This window comes from Glandiceps talaboti, chromosome 20, assembly GCF_964340395.1.
Source record: "Glandiceps talaboti chromosome 20, keGlaTala1.1, whole genome shotgun sequence".
NCBI classification, from domain to species: domain Eukaryota; kingdom Metazoa; phylum Hemichordata; class Enteropneusta; family Spengelidae; genus Glandiceps; species Glandiceps talaboti.
Genome location: NC_135568.1, coordinates 15,486,106 through 15,506,461, shown reverse-complemented (window position 1 = coordinate 15,506,461; position 20,356 = coordinate 15,486,106). Strand labels below are relative to the sequence as shown.

Genomic DNA, 20,356 nt, shown 5'->3' with positions numbered 1-20,356 from the left:
TTCAATGAATGATTGCAAAAATTACTCATGGAGTAAACTGTAAGGTAAACTGTCAAGATGCCCTGGCCAATGAGGGTGTCCCAACATGGCACATCAACATGTACATGCTTTAATATACATTTGTACAGACTACCTTCTTGTATCGGGTTATTTCAATTTCTCTATCATGGGGTTATTCGTAGACACCATGGTAATACAAGCCTTTCATAAATATGGAGCCATGTGATTTTCAGCAGTTTGAGAGATTTGGATTGTAGGGAGCAACATTGTTAAATTTACTTCAATGACTGATTTTTGTGTTTGAGATGCACACTTTGTTATGTTACCACATGATACAGTTGATAAACATACTCAGAAAGTATCATTTTTGAACTAAATGATTTCTTTCTTTTGACAAGAAAATAAAACTTATAATTAGTTCAGGTCGACAGGTTTTGTCAAACTGTCTGTTTGCTGTTTTTTCTGCTGGGTGGGGTAGTGGCAATGACATGATCATAAAGATTATAAAGTAATTACATGTAGTATGCCCCCCCCCCCCATCTCTGTTCATGGTATTGCCCCCTTGCCTTCTCATGTGGAGAGATTCTCTAATTTGCCTAGATAACCTGTCCCTTTTATTACTGTCGATATTTGCAGAGTCCCAATGCAGTTTGACAAGCCTGTTAACTTGAACAGGTGAAACATTTCTCATAAGTAATGTGGACCCTTGGTTGTGGTATAAGAACATATTGTGGGGATGTTTTACAGGCCTGATGAACAAATTTAAGGATAATAAAATAAAGTGTTTATATTAATCCAAGCATCTATCCTAGTGTCCTGCATTTGTATGAGAGCTCTGCGACAGAAATGCAAAAAAACAGATTTCATGAAATTGATATCGAGATGAAAACCATGGTTTATTCAATGAAAGAATACTACAGCCAAGTATTTGTAGTCAGGACTTTATAGTACAAAATGCTGTATATATTTACTATTCACCATAGTTCTTTCTGACAAAAAATTATACTCAAAGTGATGAAAATGGTCTGCCTTGCAGACAAAGTTATTTCCTTGAAATCCAGGTTACGACATCAATTGTAATTTAATACTGAGCTCTATTAGCTTATAGAATATTTCCAGAAATCTTTGGTGAAAACAGAACTTATATGATGTATTTCAGCTATTGCATTGACAAGAATACAAAAAGACTTTGACCACATCCATTCTTGATCACGAAATACATACGAAACAATCTTGGTCTTCTCTTTGTAGATCAGTCCACTTTTATGTAGGTAATACAGGGGTGAAAGATTCTACCTCCTGTCATAATAGTCCCTTCTACGGTCATCCACATAATCTCTTCGATCTACTCTGCGATCCCTGTATCTGTCGTCATAATTATCATACCTATCTCTCCTGTATGGTCTCTCGTACCTTTCATATCGATCAAAATCTCGGTTACTATAATCCCCTCTTCTGTAATCCCTTTCATCATTTCGTCTGACATCGTCTCTAGGTTTTTCACGTCTCCCCCTCACCCACGGATCAACAATATGATCTCTTTCATTTCGATACATAGTTCTCCTATCAAAGTGACTTTTTTCATTATTATCATGCCCCTCCCGATCTGAGGCACTAGAGCTAGTTCTACGTTTCCGACCCATCTGGGCCTTTTCAGTGGCAGGATGTTCGTCATCGGAGTCATTGGATTCAGAACTACTACTGTTTCGTCTTCTCACACCTTGCGAGCTTTTGCTGTCCGAGTCACTTGACTCGGAGTCACTCGATTCACTTTGTCGTGTATGATTTTGCCTTGCTCGTTCTTTCTGATATTCCTGTTTTATCTGTTGTCGCTTAGCATCTCGCGAGTCTGCATTACCTTGTCGTTTTTCAGATTCATCTTCCTCACTTGAATCCTCACTGCTGCTACTACTGCTACTCCCACTACTACTACTACTACTGCTGCTGCTGCTACCCGACTCATCACTAGATGCAGAATCGGGACTAGAATCAGAACTTGAACTGCTGTCTTCACTTGAGTCACTATCATCACTATCATTCTTTCTCTTGTTCACTCTTCCGTCTCTTGATCCACCTGCATCCTTTGATTCTTTCCGTTTATCATCCTGGTATTCCTCTTCTTCATCACTTGATGTTTCTGCCCTCTTTCTTGTATCCTTAGATTTATCATTCCTGATCACCCTCACTTCTCTATGGTTCTGTTCGACTACACTTTCTTGGCCCCTCTCCCTTTCCTTACTCCTGTCAACAGCTCGGCTGCTTCCCTCATGTCCTCTACTTGGCCTTTCTTCTTGTCTTCCTCTTTGCTCCCTTGCATCTCGACTTCCCCTGCCATCTTCTAAACTATCCCTCTTCCCTCTCTCTTCTTTACCCCTATCCACTCTTCTGAACTCTCTCTCATCCCTACTTCTGGACTGTCTTTCATCTCTGCTATGTTCACGAGGTTCATCACTACGTCTTGTTCTCCTATCAACAGACTCTTCGCTTTCTCTGGTTCTTCTCCCGTCTCTGCCTTGGTCATAAGATTCATCACTTGCTCTCAGTTCCCTCTCCTCTCTGCTCTTGTCACTTCTTTCAGTTCTGCTTCTGTCACTTCTGCTGGGTACAATTTCAACTCTGCGTCTTTCATTTGAGGCAACTTCTCTCTCCTCTCTCACGACATGTCTACCACCACCTCTTTCCTCTCTGTATCTATCATCCCTTCTTTCTCTATCTTCTCTGTATTTTTCTTCTCTGCTTTCTCGCTCTTCTCTATATCTTTCATTCCTACTTTCTTCTCTGTTCCCTCTGTTATCTCTATCACTTGGTCTGTTATCTCGTTCATCTCTACTTCTTTCACTTCTAGCTTTCAGTTCACCTCTTTGTCTGTCTCTTCTGTCATCATCTCTAACATCCCTTCTGTCTCTGCTTGACTTCAGGATACTTTCTTCATCACTCGATTCATCACTTTCTATCTGTCTTCTTTCCCTTGCCTCCCTTCCACTGTCAACTTGACGTGATCGCCTGTCTGTTTCTTGCCCCCGTTTATTATCTTGCTTATCATACTTTTCCCCTTCAACTTGACGTGATCGCCTGTCTGTTTCCTGTCTCCTTTTATTGTCTTGCCTTTCATACTTTTCACTTTCAACTTGACGTGATCTCCTGTCTATTTCTTGCTCTCTCTTATCTTGCCTCTCATATTCATCACTTTCACTGCTATCACTAGATGATTCGTCACTTTCTTCTTCTGGGGTTCTTTCTGGACTCTCTTTCTCAGATGTCTGGCGTCGTGTCCTTTCATGGTAGACAGCCTCATCACCTGAGTCACTTCTTTGACGTTGTATTTCTATTTCTCTTCGGTTCCTTGTTTCATTTCTACGAGTTTGTTCTTCTCGAATGGATTGTTCATGTCTTTTTCTTTCAACTTGTCTTCTGTGATCTAACTCGTCATCACTAGATTCGCGCATTTGACGGCGATTCCTTAGAGCTTGTTGTTCCTCTTCCCTAGATCGCCTTTCATTTCTTGAGTGTCTCTGATCTTCCCTTCGCCTTGCATAATTCTCTTCATCTTTTGCTCGGTTTAATCTTTCTTGGTTTTCAGTTCTTCCATCATATCTTCTCTCTACATTTGAGTCTCGATCTCTTGGCCTATCATCGTGTTTTCTTGCATCACGGCCTCTTGACTCTTGCCTTCTGACCTCCTGTTCATCTTCACTGGACTCAGACTCAGATTCAGATTCAGATTCTGCTTCGGATTCTGACTCACTACTCTGTGTTCTGACTTTTTCTTCTCTACTCCTCTCTTTTCTACCCCTCTCTTCCCTGTTCCTCTCTTCTCTACCTCTATCTTCCCTGCTCCTCTCTTCTCTACCTCTATCTTCCCTGCTCCTTTGTTCTCTACCCCTATCCACTCTGTCTCTGTCTTCTCTACCCCTCTCTTCTCTACCCCTGTAGATGTTTCTCTCATTTCTCTCTCTGATATCCTCATCACTTGAGCCATGTTGATTTCTACTTTCATTCTCTTCCCTTCTACCTCTGGTGTCTTGTCTGTCTCTTCTGAGATCTCTAGTTCTAGATGTTCTATTTGTGTTCTCAGATTCTATTTGTCGCTCCCTTCTGCTGTCTTCTCTGTCGTCCCTTCTGTCACGGTGTCTCTCATCCGTCCTATAATGTTCCACATGTCGGTCACTATATCTCTCATCATTTCTAACATTTCTAGAAGTATTCCATTCATCACCATAGTACTGACTATGTCTGTCGTACGCATCATCAATAATTTCTTTCTTTACTTGGACATATCGGTCATGACTGAGATCACTATCACTTTCTATTTTCACAGGCATGTACACTTCTCTTTCCATGGCTATCTCCTGCTCCTCAATTCTTTCCCTGTTTCTTTCAGCCTCTCTTTCCCGCTGTTCATATCTGTTTCCATGTCTTTCAGATTCTCTTTGCCTTTGCTCAGTTCTATTTCTATCACGTTCATTTTCCCTTGTCCTCTCTCTGTTCCTTTCATGTTCTCTGTTCCTTTCTCCCGTTTTGTCTCTGATTCTCTCGTGTTCTTTCTCGCCAGTCCTGTCTCTGACTCTCTCGTGTTCTCTCTCGCCAGTCCTGTCTCTCACTCTCTCATGTTCTCTCTCGCCAGTCCTGTCTCGACTGCTTTCATGTTCTCTCTCTACTTCTGCACTTCTGTCTCTATGCCTCTGATGTTCTCTTTGATGATGTTCTGTTCTATCTCTGCTCTTTGCATGTTCTTTCTCTCTGGCTATATCTCTATTTCTCTCAGATTCCCTTTCCACATGTTCTGGTCTTTGCCTACTTTTTTCATGTTCTGTTTGTCTTTGCTTACTTCTGTCCTTATTTCGTTCATGTCTCTTGTCTTTTTCTTCAACTCTATTGTGATGTTTCCTATCTCGCTTATCAGTATGTTTGGCAACCTCTTCTTGTGGTCTCTTTCTTCTTTCTTGTTCTTTATCTTTGTGTCTTGAAGTTTCTTTTTCTTTGTGTCTCGTGGGCTTTTCTTTGTTCTTTCTTGCCTTCTCTCTTTTTCTCCTTTTTCGTCTTTTCTCCTCTTCAGATTCTGTTGGTGAAGGAAAGAGCAACACGAATGAGTTACCTTAAAATTGACCAATCAAAGATGAACTGCACTGAATGTATTTGAGTTACATATTGACAGATTAGGTAATATGCTGTAACCCTAGATATTTTCATTACTAGAAAATCTTGCAATTTCAGTTTTCAGCTTGTTCTCAACAACTAATTTTTACCAACTACCAGACTGGTCCATTGTGTTTATGTACAAAAAGGCATTTCAGTAACTGATTATTTTTGTGCATTTGAGTTCCAGTGAAATAAGCGCAAATAAGTCTTAAGCAAATATTTCCAGGTTTACGCATCTATGATATAGTTACCTGCAAGGAATGGATATAGTGCTGTTGCCTATATGTTTATTTCAACAGAACTTTTTTGTTTACTTTTCAGTGCTTGATAGTGATTTTTCAGATGATTTACCCACTGTATCTAAATTTGATGTGAAAACAAATTATTTTCTACCCACTGGTACTTCAAAACAATGCAAATCCACTGAGAAGAAAGTTACATTGAAATGGAAACTGGAGCATAGAACACCTTTATAGAGAAGTTAACTAATTCAGATATCATATACTTAAAAGAACACCCTTAGATCGATCAGATACAATGATGCTATTAAATGTTTTGGTGTACACTGAAGGTAAACAAGTACTTAAGAGTCAGGAACATTTATGTTCTATCATTACATATGTATATCTGCCGACATCCATGAAAACACTACATGTCCATGACAAACACCTCCACTCAACAATGAATGAGAAACAAGTTTTCACTCTGCAATATTGCGTTATGTAAGTGATGTAAACTCATGAAATGACTCTTGGGAAATCAAAGTTTAGATAAATGCTTTTATTTCTAGCAGTGGTGTTCTAAAAATATTGTCTTTATGGTAATTTATGATTAAGAATGTCCAAGCAAAGACAATTCTTAAATCTAATCAAGATTTCTTACAAGTTTCAAGAATTTAATGTCATGCTTACCGGAGTCACTGTTAACAGAGCTACTGCCACTTTCACTCTCAGAACTAGCCGTGTCACTGTCTGACTCACTCTCACTGCTAGAGTCTGAGGCTTCTACTTGCTGCTTCTGAGCCATGATTAACTTTGGTAAGTTCTTCAGATGTTCTCTAAGCTCATCCCTGCAATTAAATCAGCAAGACCAAAAACTTAGAGGGCACATTACAGAATGAATTTACACATGAGACAATTTATTCACCACACCGTCATCTAGTGGTGAACAGTAATCATCATCAGTTTGCCCTGAGGAATGAAACAGTCACCAAAACATAGACATGAAAGAAAAAGTAACTTGGTTGTGTATCAAAGAACATTACTATTATCAGTAGATTTGTTATTTGTTATTCTATATTCAATTTCCCAGTTCAAAGAGGCACTGTGTGGGACAACATCACCTTTGTTGTTAGGGTTAGGCTTGATTTGTCTTTGTTACGTTTGAAATCACAGTTTCATCATGAAATGAAGAAATGCTGACCTCTTTCATTGTGAGTGATTTTATAGAACAAACACTAAACGCCATCAGTGACAGAGAAGACCAAAAGTACGGCCAGGTGACAACTATCCCCCTGGGTAGCTTGGACAAAGCCCACTGCACATACAGAATACATGCTATTATATGGGGAAGCACTCGATGCACCTCATAACCGATGACGGGTCTACAGTAAAAGCTACTTACGTAAGTCCACCAAGGCCAATAGTTGTGAAGAAATTGATGGCAAAACGAGTGTTGGCAGGATTATCTCGTGGAAATAAGCCTTCAAAGAAAGGCTGAAGAATTCTGTGGAAAAAAAGAGAAAATAAAAATATGTTAATTGAATAAAATATAACTTTACCTATGATGAGCCGAGACAGTAGAACTTATATGAACCAGTTGAAAAACAGTAAAATTTTCTTTAAAAAAAATTACTCTAGGCAAAAAAGAATGAAGCAATGTTCAATACATTCTGAAGTATAAATCGTAGTAAGGAAGAAAAAAAGGTAGATATAAAGAGAAAATCAAGCCCTTTGATGATAATAATCTTCATTTATATGGGCCACTTCTTTAAGTTTATCAGTGCTTGCCTCCCAAGAAGCCCAGTGAGAACCATCCCCAGTGGGTTCAGTGTTAGTGCAGGAGAAAATGTGAATACCCCAGGGAAAACCTGCATCATGGCAAATCTTATTAATGACTTGAATCCTAGCTGCAGTGGTAAGAGGCAAGTGGTTGAACCCCACTCCACCCACTAATTAAACCCAGACTAGGGTTTGAATCCTAGCTGCAGTGGTTAGAGGAAAGTGGTTGAACCCCACTCCACCACTGACAACCCTTCATAAAATTGATACATATGTTGACTTCTACTTACACATCCTTGAGTCTTTCATTGAGTTTCTGTAAACCCATGTACTCAGCCAATTCCTGAAATAATATCTTGATAAATATTCTACTGGATGATGTTGTGTCCTCTTCATTAAGTGATATACAAGATAGTACCTACAATAAATGATGGAAGGTGAATGCTTTAGTGTTATACACGATGTGCATTATGGTAGAGTACAAGTATCCAATGACTTTATTAAGTGTTATAAGTACCAGGATTCCATATCAAAATCATGGTACAGGGTTTGGCAATTACGATAAATTATCACCTGTTCGTGTATATTTGTATGTATTTATTCTTTGCAAATACTATTCTGATGGATATTACAGGAAAGACATTGCATAAAATGCAGAGTCAGACAGAAAGACAGAGATATAGACAGACAGCAGACTGACAGAAACACAGACACACACAAACACATCAGTCTTTCCTTTCAATAAAATTGCTAACAACTTCAAACATTAGAGTGACAGCAATAGAGACAGACAAGAGACAAAGAAACAGACACACACAGATACACATACACACACACATAAATACATCAGTCTTTCTTTTCAATACAAACCACTTCAACCAAACAAAAGCAAACAAATATTAACATTCACATAAAAATACTTACTGTCCATGCTATGGCATCGGTATAGAGTAGATGTGAGAATAACTTAGCAACATTACGTAATTTATTAGTTTCTAATCTGTGGCATGTGTCATATTGTTCTTTACACAGTACTTCAAAACACTCGCAGTACTCCTTCTTAAGTTGACAAAATCTCTGTAAAAAAGAAATTTAAACAAACATAAAAGTTATTTTTTGAATGATTTGTTACAGTTATTTTGTAGCACATTCAAACTTACTAGTAATATTTACCATTTGAGACATACCTCAATAACTATTGCAAGAACTCAAATCCTTCATTCAATGAAACAATTTATTATGTACATACTCAAAAGTCAGCAATCAAATTGACAAATGTTTGAGTTCAGCTGATGGCAAGGATGAATGTTAAAGTCTTTGAATCAATAGACTGACATGAACATTCCATAACTACATCAATTAAAATGTTACATTAGGCCTAAAAAAAAATTGTGTGATTCCGATTATGTTAAATTTTAGAATAGGTGGGGTAGGTAGATTGTTTTTTCTTGTTTTGTTTTTTTACTATTTTTTTTTCATACGTGAGTGTCTAGTTTAGGTAGTTATATGTTTTCCAATGTTTTCCAAATGGTCTTTGTGTTATTGGTTTCTTCTCATCAGATGTATAGCCATTACAGATTGGAAGAACAGTTTTATATTGTCTTTTTAAGTTGATGTCTGTGTCCGCCAGCCACTATTTCTCGCCAGACTTCACAATTTTCGCTGTTTTATTATTTATTATTATGTTAATCAACATAAGTACAATACAGAACTTGTATCGCTAAAAACATAAAGAGAATTTGGCGAAATGTACACATGCTTTCTTGGATGAATTAAATTGATTTGCCAAATTCTGTCCAAAGTTGTTATTATGTATAATTTTTCTTACCTGAGCTAGGAGTCCAAAGAACTTTTCATAAGATCTCTGTTGTGAGCAACAATCCAATATCATGTTACACAGTTCAATCTGTAGAGTGAAACATAAAAATATAAAATTAACATTGTTTTTTTTTCTTATTTTGTTAGGGGAATGCTATCTCTTTAAACTGCTATTTATAAATATTTTTCATATATTAATTGAGACTTATGGGTCACATGACTTTGTGTACATGCATTGTAAGACTTAAGTTCAAAATAATAGAAAAATCAAACCTGCTCACATGAGACTTGCTTCATGAAAAATAGTGAAATCACATGGGCTGGTGTTTATATACGACTTACCTCCTGGCCAGGTTTTAATTCCATTTTGAGCAACTTATGAGCACACTCCTCAAAATCTAAACTAGACTGTATTGTTAGGTAAATAGTTCTACGTAGTGCTATCAGATTAGTTTCTGTCTGGTCTATTATCTCAGTTTTGTCTTCTTCTTCCTCTTCTGTAAAATAAATAACATATGATATTGAAAACAATTCCCCTGCGTGTCTTATCTGCTGTATTGCTACCGGCATTTAAAGATATTGCTTGTGCATAGCTGAGAAAGACTATCTGGATGCCACCAGGTGGAGGCTAAAAATGTTAACCATTAATTAAATCATTACTCATTGAGTAAAATATTGAGATTTTTTCACTAACAATCACATCTGCAGGAATGTGAGAAATGACTCAATTTTGCCACAGGAAAGCTCGCTACAGCTAATTCCACCAAAAGTACAAAGTCTATCTTGATGCCACCAGGTGGAGGCTAAAAATGTTAACCATTAATTAAATCATTACTCATTGAGATTTTTTCATAACAATCACATCTGCAGGAATGTGAGAAATGACTCAATTTAGCTACAGCTAATTCCACTAAAAGAACAAAGTCTATTTCGTTCTTATTTTTTCTTTATACCAGTGCATTTGTTGCAAAATGATTGAAGCATGTAAGCAATAACACATACATGTACATACACCTTCCTCCCAACACACTTACACAACCAATTTCTAAAGCCCCAGTATTCATCAACCTTAACCATAATCTCGTACATGCATGCACCCCCCACCCTAACACTTACATGACCACCCATACCATGGCATATGCACACAACCCATTTCTACAGCGCCCCCCCCCCCCCCCCCCTCCATTCACCATCAATCTTGTATATAATACCATGCATGTACACACATGCATCCACTCGCGCACTCATGCAAACATACATACATAGTTACGTGTGCATGATACATACATACATATGCCCGCATGCACGCACACACACCCACACACACACAACCCATTATTCATCAATCCTGCCTATAATAATCTATCTTACCTTCACCAGATTCTTCCTCTGAACTGCCTTCTTCACCTGACTCTGATCCACTACTTTCATCTTCTAGGATCTCCTTCTTGATAGTTTTGTACTTCTCTTCATTTTCTAGGTACTCTGTATCGTGCTTGAATATGTCTAGTAGAAAGTTGGAGAAGTGAAAACAATACTATAGCATACTTCATTCAAAACTTTCAATAAACAAAAATGATAAATTTCACTACTACATTGACACTTGGTACTATGGCCATACACAATCTGGCTGCTACAATAAATACTTTCTTGTTATTGTTGTGTTTTGTATAAATGTCAATTTATTGGTACAGAACTGTTTTGTAATGTAGTATTGTAATTAATGTATTGGCTTGTCAGATGGTACTTTACTGTATTGCACTGTGTTACACTGTAAAATTACTGGTATCGTCTTCTTTGTAGTTACTGCAAACAATTGTATTGTATTCAACTGTGATGTATATTGTAATTGTCTTGCACTATTGTTTTGCTATTCATTGAATTATAAATGTGTACTTTAAATGTGCTGCCTTGCACTGTACATGTATTATATTTTACAATGTACAGTAGTAGTAGTTTCATATTGTATTGCATTGTATTATACTCTACTGTCACACAAAGTCATATGTATACTGGTTATGGATGAATCCACACTAAAATGTCACTAATCTACAAAAGCTTAATGTTCTGATACATTCAACACAGTAATTCTAAGAAAAGTATGCATTCACTTACTAAGTTCTGGTGCGGCCTATCACCACAGTAATTCTAAGAAAAGTATGCATTCACTTATACTAAGTTCTGGTTCGGCCTATCACCACAGTAATTCTAAGAAAAGTATGCATTCACTTACTAAGTTCTGGTTCGGCCTATCACCGGGTAATTCTAAGAAAAGTATGCATTCACTTACTGAGTTTGGTTCGGCCTATCACTACATTAATTCTAAGATTAGTATGCATTCACTTACTAAGTTCTGGTGCGGCCTATCACCACAGTAATTCTAAGATTAGTATGCATTCACTTACTAAGTTCTGGTCCGGCCTATCACCACAGTAATTCTAAGATTAGTATGCATTCACTTACTAAGTTCGGGTTCTGCCTATCACCACAGTAATTCTAAGAAAAGTATGCATTCACTTACTAAGTTCGGGTTCTGCTTTGTGTTCATCTTCTATACTCAACAGATGTGTAAACTGGTCAACTTCTTCCACCAAATCCAAATCTTCCAGGACAGCAGGATGATCTTTAAAACCGTCTTTACGGATAGCAAACATGACTTCTACCATGTACTGGACACGTTTCTCAATATGACCCTCATGAAGGATGTTACGTAATCTCTCAAAGATTGCTGGGTTGACAAAAAGTTCACAGTTAGGACACTCAAACTATGTATGTAGGCAAACAAAAACTATTTACTTCCATAAAGGATGCTATGCAGTCATTTAGACACTCGAACTATGCAGGAAAGCAAACAGCTGATCAACTGTTATGCAGGATCCTAGTCTCAGAATTTGCCGAGTAAAGAATCAGGACTATCAGGCTATGTGTGACAATGCCAATAATGGACTAAAATATGAGCCTAATCCCTCCTATTGGTTTGCATAGCTCTGATGATAATAATAGTACAAGAGGGACCAATGGAGATTGGAGTGGTGGGTGCAGTGTGCCCTCTAAGCCAATTTGACGCGCCACTGACGCACACAATTTCTAGTGACGTACCAAAATTTGGTGTTCCCCTATCTCTTACTATGTGATGTCTCACAAGAAATGCCAGTTTTTATCATTTTGACTCACAACAATAAAATTTGGCTATCATTAGAGGGCACACTGGGTGGGTGTATAGATGAGCTTTGATATGTACCATGGTGAAACTTCTGTTAATTTGGTATTTTTTGGTGGGGGGTGGGGGTGGGGAAAATATCAATAAGCTTTGATACATATCATGGATTCCTCTTGGTGAAACTTGTTTGTTTGCTATTTTTGGTTCAAAGGTGGGGGGGGGGGGGGTGAGAGAAGTATTTAGGAGTTTTGAATACATGTCTTCGGTTCCTCTTGGAGAAATTTCTGTTAATTTGGTACTTTTGGTGTGTGTGTGGGGGGGGGGGGGGAAGGAGAGAAGTATCGATGAGAATTGATACATACCATGCATTCCTCTTGGTGAAACTTCCGTTAGTTTTTGTCCACATTCTTTCAGGAATCCTATGGCTACCTCTACAGAATCATCAGTAGGGTTTTCCAGCAATACAGTCAGGATCTCCAACCCAATCACTTCATGGGCCTGTGGGTAAGTATAATAGTTGTGTTGAACATCAAATCAAATCATACAAATCACAGGCACTTTGTTTTGACAAAAAATAATACACGTCAGTTGCACGGTTAAGCAACACTGTCTAATTTGCAGTAAATGTGATTATCTAACTATAGCCAGTGTTTTCTATACAATGCGGTTTTCTGTGCAGCAATTGAAAGTCTACCATTTTCAGTGTGTGTGTGTGTGTGTGTGTGTGGTGGTGGTGGTGGGGGGGGGGGGTGTTGTTGTTTACAACACCACCAAAAACAGTCAATTTTAAGAGATGAATTAATAGTATTATACAGTATTTTCAAATTCTTATCAACTCTTGTAAGGCCTAAAAATTGCTTGGTTCCGATTACGCTCAATTATAGAATAGGTGGGTATAGGTAGATTTTTTTTTTTGATATTTTTTGTTTGTCTAGTTCATGTAGTTATGTTTTCCGTTGTTTTCCATACGGACTCTGTGTTGTTGGTTTCTTCCCAACAGATGTACAGCAATTACAGATTGAGAGAACAGTTTCATACTGCAGTTTCTGCATCCACTATATCATGATTTTATTTATTTTTCTTCAATACATGAAAAAAAAGTTTAGGGTCTGCAGTCAAAAACTAGGTGGGGTCAGGTAACCTGAATTTGTCTAGGCCCAATAACTGATCAATCCATCTCTCAAGCCCAAAAACTTACCACTTGTTGATTGATAAGATGTGCAATAAATCTGACTGAAGTCAGACACACATTTTTGTCATTTCTCTTATAAGATCTTTTGAACTGGACAATCAGTCTTCTAAGTATCAACTCCCCAATCTGTGGGAACTGTAAAGAGAACAAGAAGTAGAGTAGTAAACATCAAATCAGTTGTATGTTGTACTTGGTATTAGTGAGGCCTAGGAGTTTGAAGTCAAATATGATATAATCTCATGAAACGTGAGTACAAGGGATCCATAGTTGGGGTACTTTCATTACTGCTTGCAGTGTGTTCTCTGCGGCCACATATTCATGAGTGCAGTGAGTGAAAGTGCAGCAGAAGACACTGCAAGCACAATTGTTAATACCTCCAAGTAACAACCCCAGCACTCACATTCCATTGTGTTCTGTCATTATTACATATATTTATACCGAAATAGCAAACTGTCATAAAAACCACAACTCATACAGTGCAATCACGCGATTCTTGAGTAAGGAATGATTGCACCATTATTTGCACACAGGTATGCATCGTCATTTGCATATAGGTATGCACCGTCATTTGCACACAGGTATGCAATGATGTTTGTGGTATTGCACTGAAGTACATTTTGTAGTAGTGAGGCACACAGGTGCAAGTAATTTCTGGTACTTATACAATAATAGCTTAGAACCTTCACTGGTTGATCTTGACTATGTCACAGTTAACAAATTCGATATTTTACTTTCATGAATTTGTTGGCCAGAAAACATGCTACCAATGTGCTCACTATTCCCAGTGACATCAGTGGTATTACCATGTGATGTGAATATGAATAAATCAGTGCAAATACACAGGACGAGGGAATCACTGATGGAAACAATTTCACTCGTACTCAGAATACAACTTCCTGGTATGTATCTTGTATATTACCATTTCACATGGCAACGGCTCATCCAACTTACTAAGTAATTCTAGGTGTGAATAATATTACCAATCCATACAATTCTAGATTTGAATACTAACCCAATCGCCAGTTTCTGGAGTACCTAAACTAACAAATACGGGGATTAGGCCAAGTCCCTGACACACAATTCTTAGTAGGCTGTGGCAGGAATATTGGTTAATATCATGTTTGCCTGACAGCCAGCCAACTACACAAGCAAAATTGAAAGATATTGACAGCCTTTCCTGCTCACTTGAGTACATGATCGTTCATTCTAGCAAGTAACTACTAAAACATGACTGCCAGGGTTCTAGTAATTGTCATACATACCTTGGTGTTAATGATTGACATAAGTGCTGCATATACATGGGTAAATGTTGGTGATGCCACTTGGGCTTGAAGGATAGATCTTGCTAGAGGACCTCTGCATAACAAACAAGTAATACTTATCAACATCAAGTTGAAATATTCAAACTTAAAAGACGTGACTCATGATCTCAGACTTAGCTTAGCGTTGATTGAGACTATGGGGTGGGAATAATGTAATATAAATTCAAAGCTAAGGTCAGAAAATGATTAAAATTGGAGAGTGAAGAATATGTTGGCAGTGGTATAGAATAACTTAGTCCAGAACTAAAGTATAATCCCATCTAATTCTCAGTACTTCACTGATAGGATAACCCTGATCTAAAAACTTGGGATTTAATTATGAGTCTCCCCTTCAATACTGAATACATTCCCGCCAAAATTGTTTGGACAAAATTCTTGTTTTATGTAAGTTTTTGGCATATATCAACTTCATTTTAGACTAGAATTAAAGATATGTTACTTCCTAATAAAGTAATATTATTTTAAATATGAAAATATTCATATAAATTGGGTCCCCATATTATTTAAAACTCGTCTCTAGTCATGAAATGGTTAAAGTGTTATCATTTCTCCTCAACATTCAACACCATACTTTGTTATGTCATGTATTAGCAAATGAAACAGTATACTTTTACGCTTGATATAATTGCTATAAACATGTCTAGCGCATTGAAAAAATACTTTACTTCAGTGTTATGAGTTGTATATTTATTTCCAAATTTTCTTTCACAATCTCTTCTTACATGTAAGTGATCCATCTTGTTCAGGGTGAACTTTGAGTACCACAAGGTCAAATCTAACAACATTCAACGTTCACTTACATTTTAATCAAGTTCACAACATCACCAATTCCAAGATTGATTCCTTACCTTCCTCTGACAATGTTTTCCTGGAATAGTTCCCTGACAATAATGGCAATGTTGCCAATATTGACTTTGTTAATCAAACCATTCATACTTTTCTTTAATGCTTCCCATGCCATCCTTTGGTACTCAGTACTGTTGATAAGAATAGAAATATCATTACAATATACTCCACTGATGATGATTCTACCAGTACAGAAAACGTTGGTATTTTGTAACTTTGCACAAAGTGTTGATATAGTAGATTGCTACTCATTCAAGCACATAATTTAATTAAAGCTGCACGAGCTGGAACTGGAGCATTTTTAAAAATCATTTTGTTGGATGTGTGGCTTACTTGAAATATCGCCCACACCAAGCAGTGTTGAATAACCTTTGTGTAAATATATTTTTGTAGCTGTACACATAATATGGTACAATATATCGAATCAAAGTGATTTTTAGGTCCACACCCTAAAATCAGTGGTTCCAACATAATCATGATTTCAACCTGTTGCTGTACTACTTCTGGATACAATCAAACCCCAAATTAATATGTACATCCAATTATTGGTATTTTAATAATTTTCAGTAAATATATTGATAGTTGTCTGACCAAAAAAAACAATACTCTAAGTACAGCTAGTGTAGCTTTAATGAAATGCTTTTTAATGAAATTGTTGAAAAATTTTTCCTGTGCATGGATTTCATCTCTGTGTATCATCTACTTCATCTTTTACATCAGCCAATCCAAGGCAGACACTGCTTTAAAACTTACTCACCTACCTACCTACACAAACCCTACCCTGTATGTCCCTACATTCCCTGAACTCTGGGTTACCAGCCGTGATTTTGATACCATACTTGGTCCACTTTACCTTGACAGTGGGTGTCACATTAAAAACTTCCAAGACAGGGGGTGTCACACCTAAATCCACAACAGGGGGTGTCACACTAAAAACTTCGAAGACAGGGGGCGTCACACTAAAAACTTCCATGATAGGGTGCCACTAAAACCTTCCAACACAAGGGGTGTCACTCCTAAATCTTCCATGTTTCACAGGTTCCAAGCTGGTCATAAATAGTCTCCACATAAGAATAAGATGACACCAGTCCTCCACTTCACTTCTTCTGAACCCCCAACCTATGAAACTCTACCTTACCTTGATTTATCTGTTATTTGAGCTTGCATCATGCGAAGTTTAGCGGGTGGAATGTAGGCACCACCGGTCCTTGTCAACAACCCTCCCTCTTTCTTCTTCTTTGTTGGTGGCTCTGTAGTCTTGTTTTCCTTGTCTTCTTGTCCATCCTTGTCGACATCAGCACGTCTCTTTTCACCTCTAAAAATCAAATTTTAAAAGCATTTTACAAATCAGATAAAGTTAGCGATGACGGTTGTTCTTGACTTCAAAGGTGAGATTACCAGCATATGATAACTTTTCAATTAATATTTCCAGACACTTGTTGAATATATTCATGACTTCGTGTACTTATCAAATATCATTGTCAAGTTAACAATGTTTGATATTCAGGTTCCTGTTATAATTTGTAATTGAGTACAAAAACAGCTTGAATTTTTGACAAATTTTGCACCTCAACAGGCATTTCATAGTTAACTTAAGTATCTTTGGAAATACAGGTATTACAAGTTGTGTACATGAAATACAGTGTTTTTGCTAAGGTTGAAGAATCCAGGTAACAGAAACAGGGAAAGTGGAAAAAATGTGACAATGTATTCCAAAGTCTTCAGTGACACGATTCCGTGTTCCACGTTCTGTGTTGCGAGGTCGTGTTTTGGTGACATTTCTAAATACACGAAACCAGTTATTGAATGTGTAGTGGATATTGATATTCAGTTTGAAAAATTAAAATCCCGAACTTTAATATACGAACGGTTTTGTCATTTCTTAGTAATTATTGGGCCGACTGTATCATGTTCATGTCAACCCGGAAGTACATAGACACGAAAATAGACGAAGTGACTTGTACATGTAATTAGTAACGAAATTTTAATCGAACTGCTGGTAACCTTCAGATTTATTTATTTTTATGTTGAAAATACACTTTAATATGCACTAAGGGCAACACTATAAAGACTTGCTCTATGGGAAGGTAATTTTTTGTCATTTAAAAATGCAATAGTCAGATCAATGTTGCTCATAACTCATACTGAAAAGCCGTTACTATTCATTACTCTTAATTATTCAAGATTCAGATGTCAAGGTGCTGACAACAACCACATGTTTGGCCAGCTCCACTTTTTAATGTTTCCTTACCTGTCCCTCTCACTCCTCTCTCTGTCTCTACCTCTATCTCTTGACCTATCACTGTAACCATCTCTATCTCTCTGTCTGTCACCATCTCTGTATCGGGATCTGTCATCACCTCTGTCGTACCTTGAACTTTGATATCTGTCTTCCTTTCTTCTATGAAGAAAAAAATGTCAATTGAAGTCAGTCAGTCACAGCAAAATAACCTGTTGAATCAAAGAGTCTACTGTGGCACTATGTTCAAGGCTCATGGATTAAAATTTGGCCAAGCATAGAAAATTTAGACTTCAACAAAGTAATGATCCTATCTAAGCCTCATGGCCACACTCACTGTCACTGATACAATAGCACTTAATATGAGAATATGGGATTAACTTTTGTGCCTTTAAAGTGAATGAATGATTTAATACACTTCTTGTAGAGTTTCAGTAATTACACCTCACTACCACCCACCTACCCATCCAAAACCCATCCAAAACACACACACACACACATGTACACATACATTCATTCATACATACATACATACATACATACATACATACATACACGCACGCACGCACGCACGCATACATACATACATACATACATACATACATACATACATACATACATACAAACATGCATACATACATGCATGCATACATACATACTTCTGAAACTTGCGTGTCTTTAGAACAAGATAACAGAGTCTAAGAATCAAGATGGCACATGTAGGTATTCTGGTAAAAATAAATTTAGCTATATATGTATCAATAGCATACTGATAATCAGCCTATTTAAACTATATTTTCCCCAATAATAATAATGCATCTTTTCAAAGTTTGTGAGGTGAAAAAGAGCAATGAAAAGTAGTAGCATGTCCTTAGATATACACTACAATGTAAAGCTACAATAACTTACCTTGGTGAAGAGGATTTTCTTGATCTACCATTACTTCGTTGTACCACACTCTGTACCACACTTCTTACACCTCTCTTTCCATACTTCTCCTCACTATCAGTACTTTCTTCCCCACTCTTGTCATCATTTTTAGATCTTTCTCTTTGTCTTCCTCTAGATGAACTTCTTTCCTCTCCATGATGGCTTCGAGTTAGATCATCACTTCTCTCCCTTCTTCCCTCTTTATCAACTTTTTGGGATTTAGGTGGGTGGTCAGTGCCTTCCTCATCACTACTGCCTCGCCATCTTTTCTTGGATTCGTCTGGGTCTGGTCGGTGTGTTTCTGTTCTGATGTATCTAGGACTGTCCCCATGGTCTTCACTGTCACTGGTATCACTGCTACTACTGGTATCGGGGGTAATGGGCATGGGTGGACCAATTGCAGGGTCCTCTTTGTTGCTGCTACCACTATCACTTTCACTAAATTGCAAAATAAAACAACCAAAGTTAATTTTAACAGCATGGATAGTCTTGTTTGGAGCAAGAGTACGTACAGTAAGTCGGGACTCGATTCTGATATTGTGTTTTCTCTAGACAACACCGATTCTGACACTGCCCTTCCTTGTCCCTAGCTGGACGCGACAGAGTGACACTGTTCCTCAGTTGAGATTCAAAATCGGGTCCTGACTTACTCTGTTTGCAGGCAGGACTACCCATGGACGTAACATTAATATTGCTGACACTGTATTTCACAGATGGCTTCCATTGTACATTTTTCTAGAGTGGTGTGCGAGTTTTGACTTTAGCACATGTGCGCAGAGAGAGGAGTGGAGACATTCAAACGCCACCATCACCCCTCGCCAACCAAGTTGATATGCAAGCTATTTCGCTTCTCTCAAAAGGCTGTGGTTTCGCATCAATGCAAGAATCTTAGAGGTCTGACATCCCTTATACTTTGTGAGCTACACGTAACAATACCCATATGCTAACCACAGCCCGACGCGACCCAAGCCAAGGACATAACAATTGCCCCTGTAAAAATAACATTACATTTTCACTTCCGACTTCTTTTGAACAAGGGCCCGTTTTTCCATGGCTTAGTCATTAATCTGTGTATTTCTATAGTCTAAAAATAAAACAAATGCCAAAATACCTATCTGACATATTTGAAAAAGATCTGGTTCGTCTGAAGTGAGGATGGGTAATCCAATTTTACACGTTTCTTTTCGCCGTGGCCGTTCTCACACAGAAAATGGCGACGAATGATCAACGTCTGAAGTGTCGTAATACGCGAGATTATGCAATTGTACGAGACTTGAGAGTTGAAAGGTTATTGTTATTATTTTTTTAAATATTGTACATCATTTTCGCCAAGAATATATTTTGACGATATATGAACTTATCCTTAGGTTATAAGATAATTTTTAACGTTCATTATATCAGAAAATTATTCCATTTTGTGTTGTTGTTTATCTTTGCATTTGTGTCAGCAACAGTGTCAGCATGGCCTTTTCGCGCCTTATGTCAAAGAGCCAATCAGAATGGGCTGTTTTAAAGCGTCACTAAAGTTGGCGGGAGTTTCATCTGAATGAGCCATTATCGCAATCGCCGGCAACTCCAACAGCTATTGTTACGTTCTCTCACATATTTTACACCTTTTCTGTTGCGATTTCAATTTTACCAACCCTGTAGCGCATCAGAGCGTTATTCAACTGTTTGCAGGCCTGCGATTAACTTCGGGCAGTACATCTG

General features: G+C 37.7%; 1 protein-coding gene across 2 annotated transcripts; it reads right to left on the bottom strand.

Moving 5' to 3' along the window:
- Positions 1-898: 898 nt before the first annotated feature.
- LOC144450453 (uncharacterized) lies at positions 899-19,850 on the bottom strand. Of its 2 annotated transcripts, none has more exons than XM_078141064.1 (17): positions 19,758-19,850; positions 18,626-19,084; positions 17,729-17,878; positions 16,616-16,792; positions 15,480-15,608; positions 14,572-14,665; positions 13,316-13,444; positions 12,480-12,615; positions 11,479-11,685; positions 10,329-10,463; positions 9,300-9,454; positions 8,968-9,045; positions 8,064-8,216; positions 7,430-7,557; positions 6,763-6,864; positions 6,051-6,208; positions 899-5,059 (listed from the first exon to the last, which is right to left on the bottom strand). In XM_078141064.1, the coding sequence occupies exons 1-17, from the start codon at positions 19,766-19,768 to the stop codon at positions 1,293-1,295; spliced, it is 6,168 nt and encodes a 2,055-aa protein (XP_077997190.1). In that variant the 5' UTR covers positions 19,769-19,850; the 3' UTR covers positions 899-1,292. The 2 variants fall into 2 exon arrangements, with proteins under 2 accessions (XP_077997190.1, XP_077997191.1); XM_078141065.1 differs by having other exon boundaries at positions 17,729-17,875.
- Between the last annotated feature and the right edge of the window lie 506 nt (positions 19,851-20,356).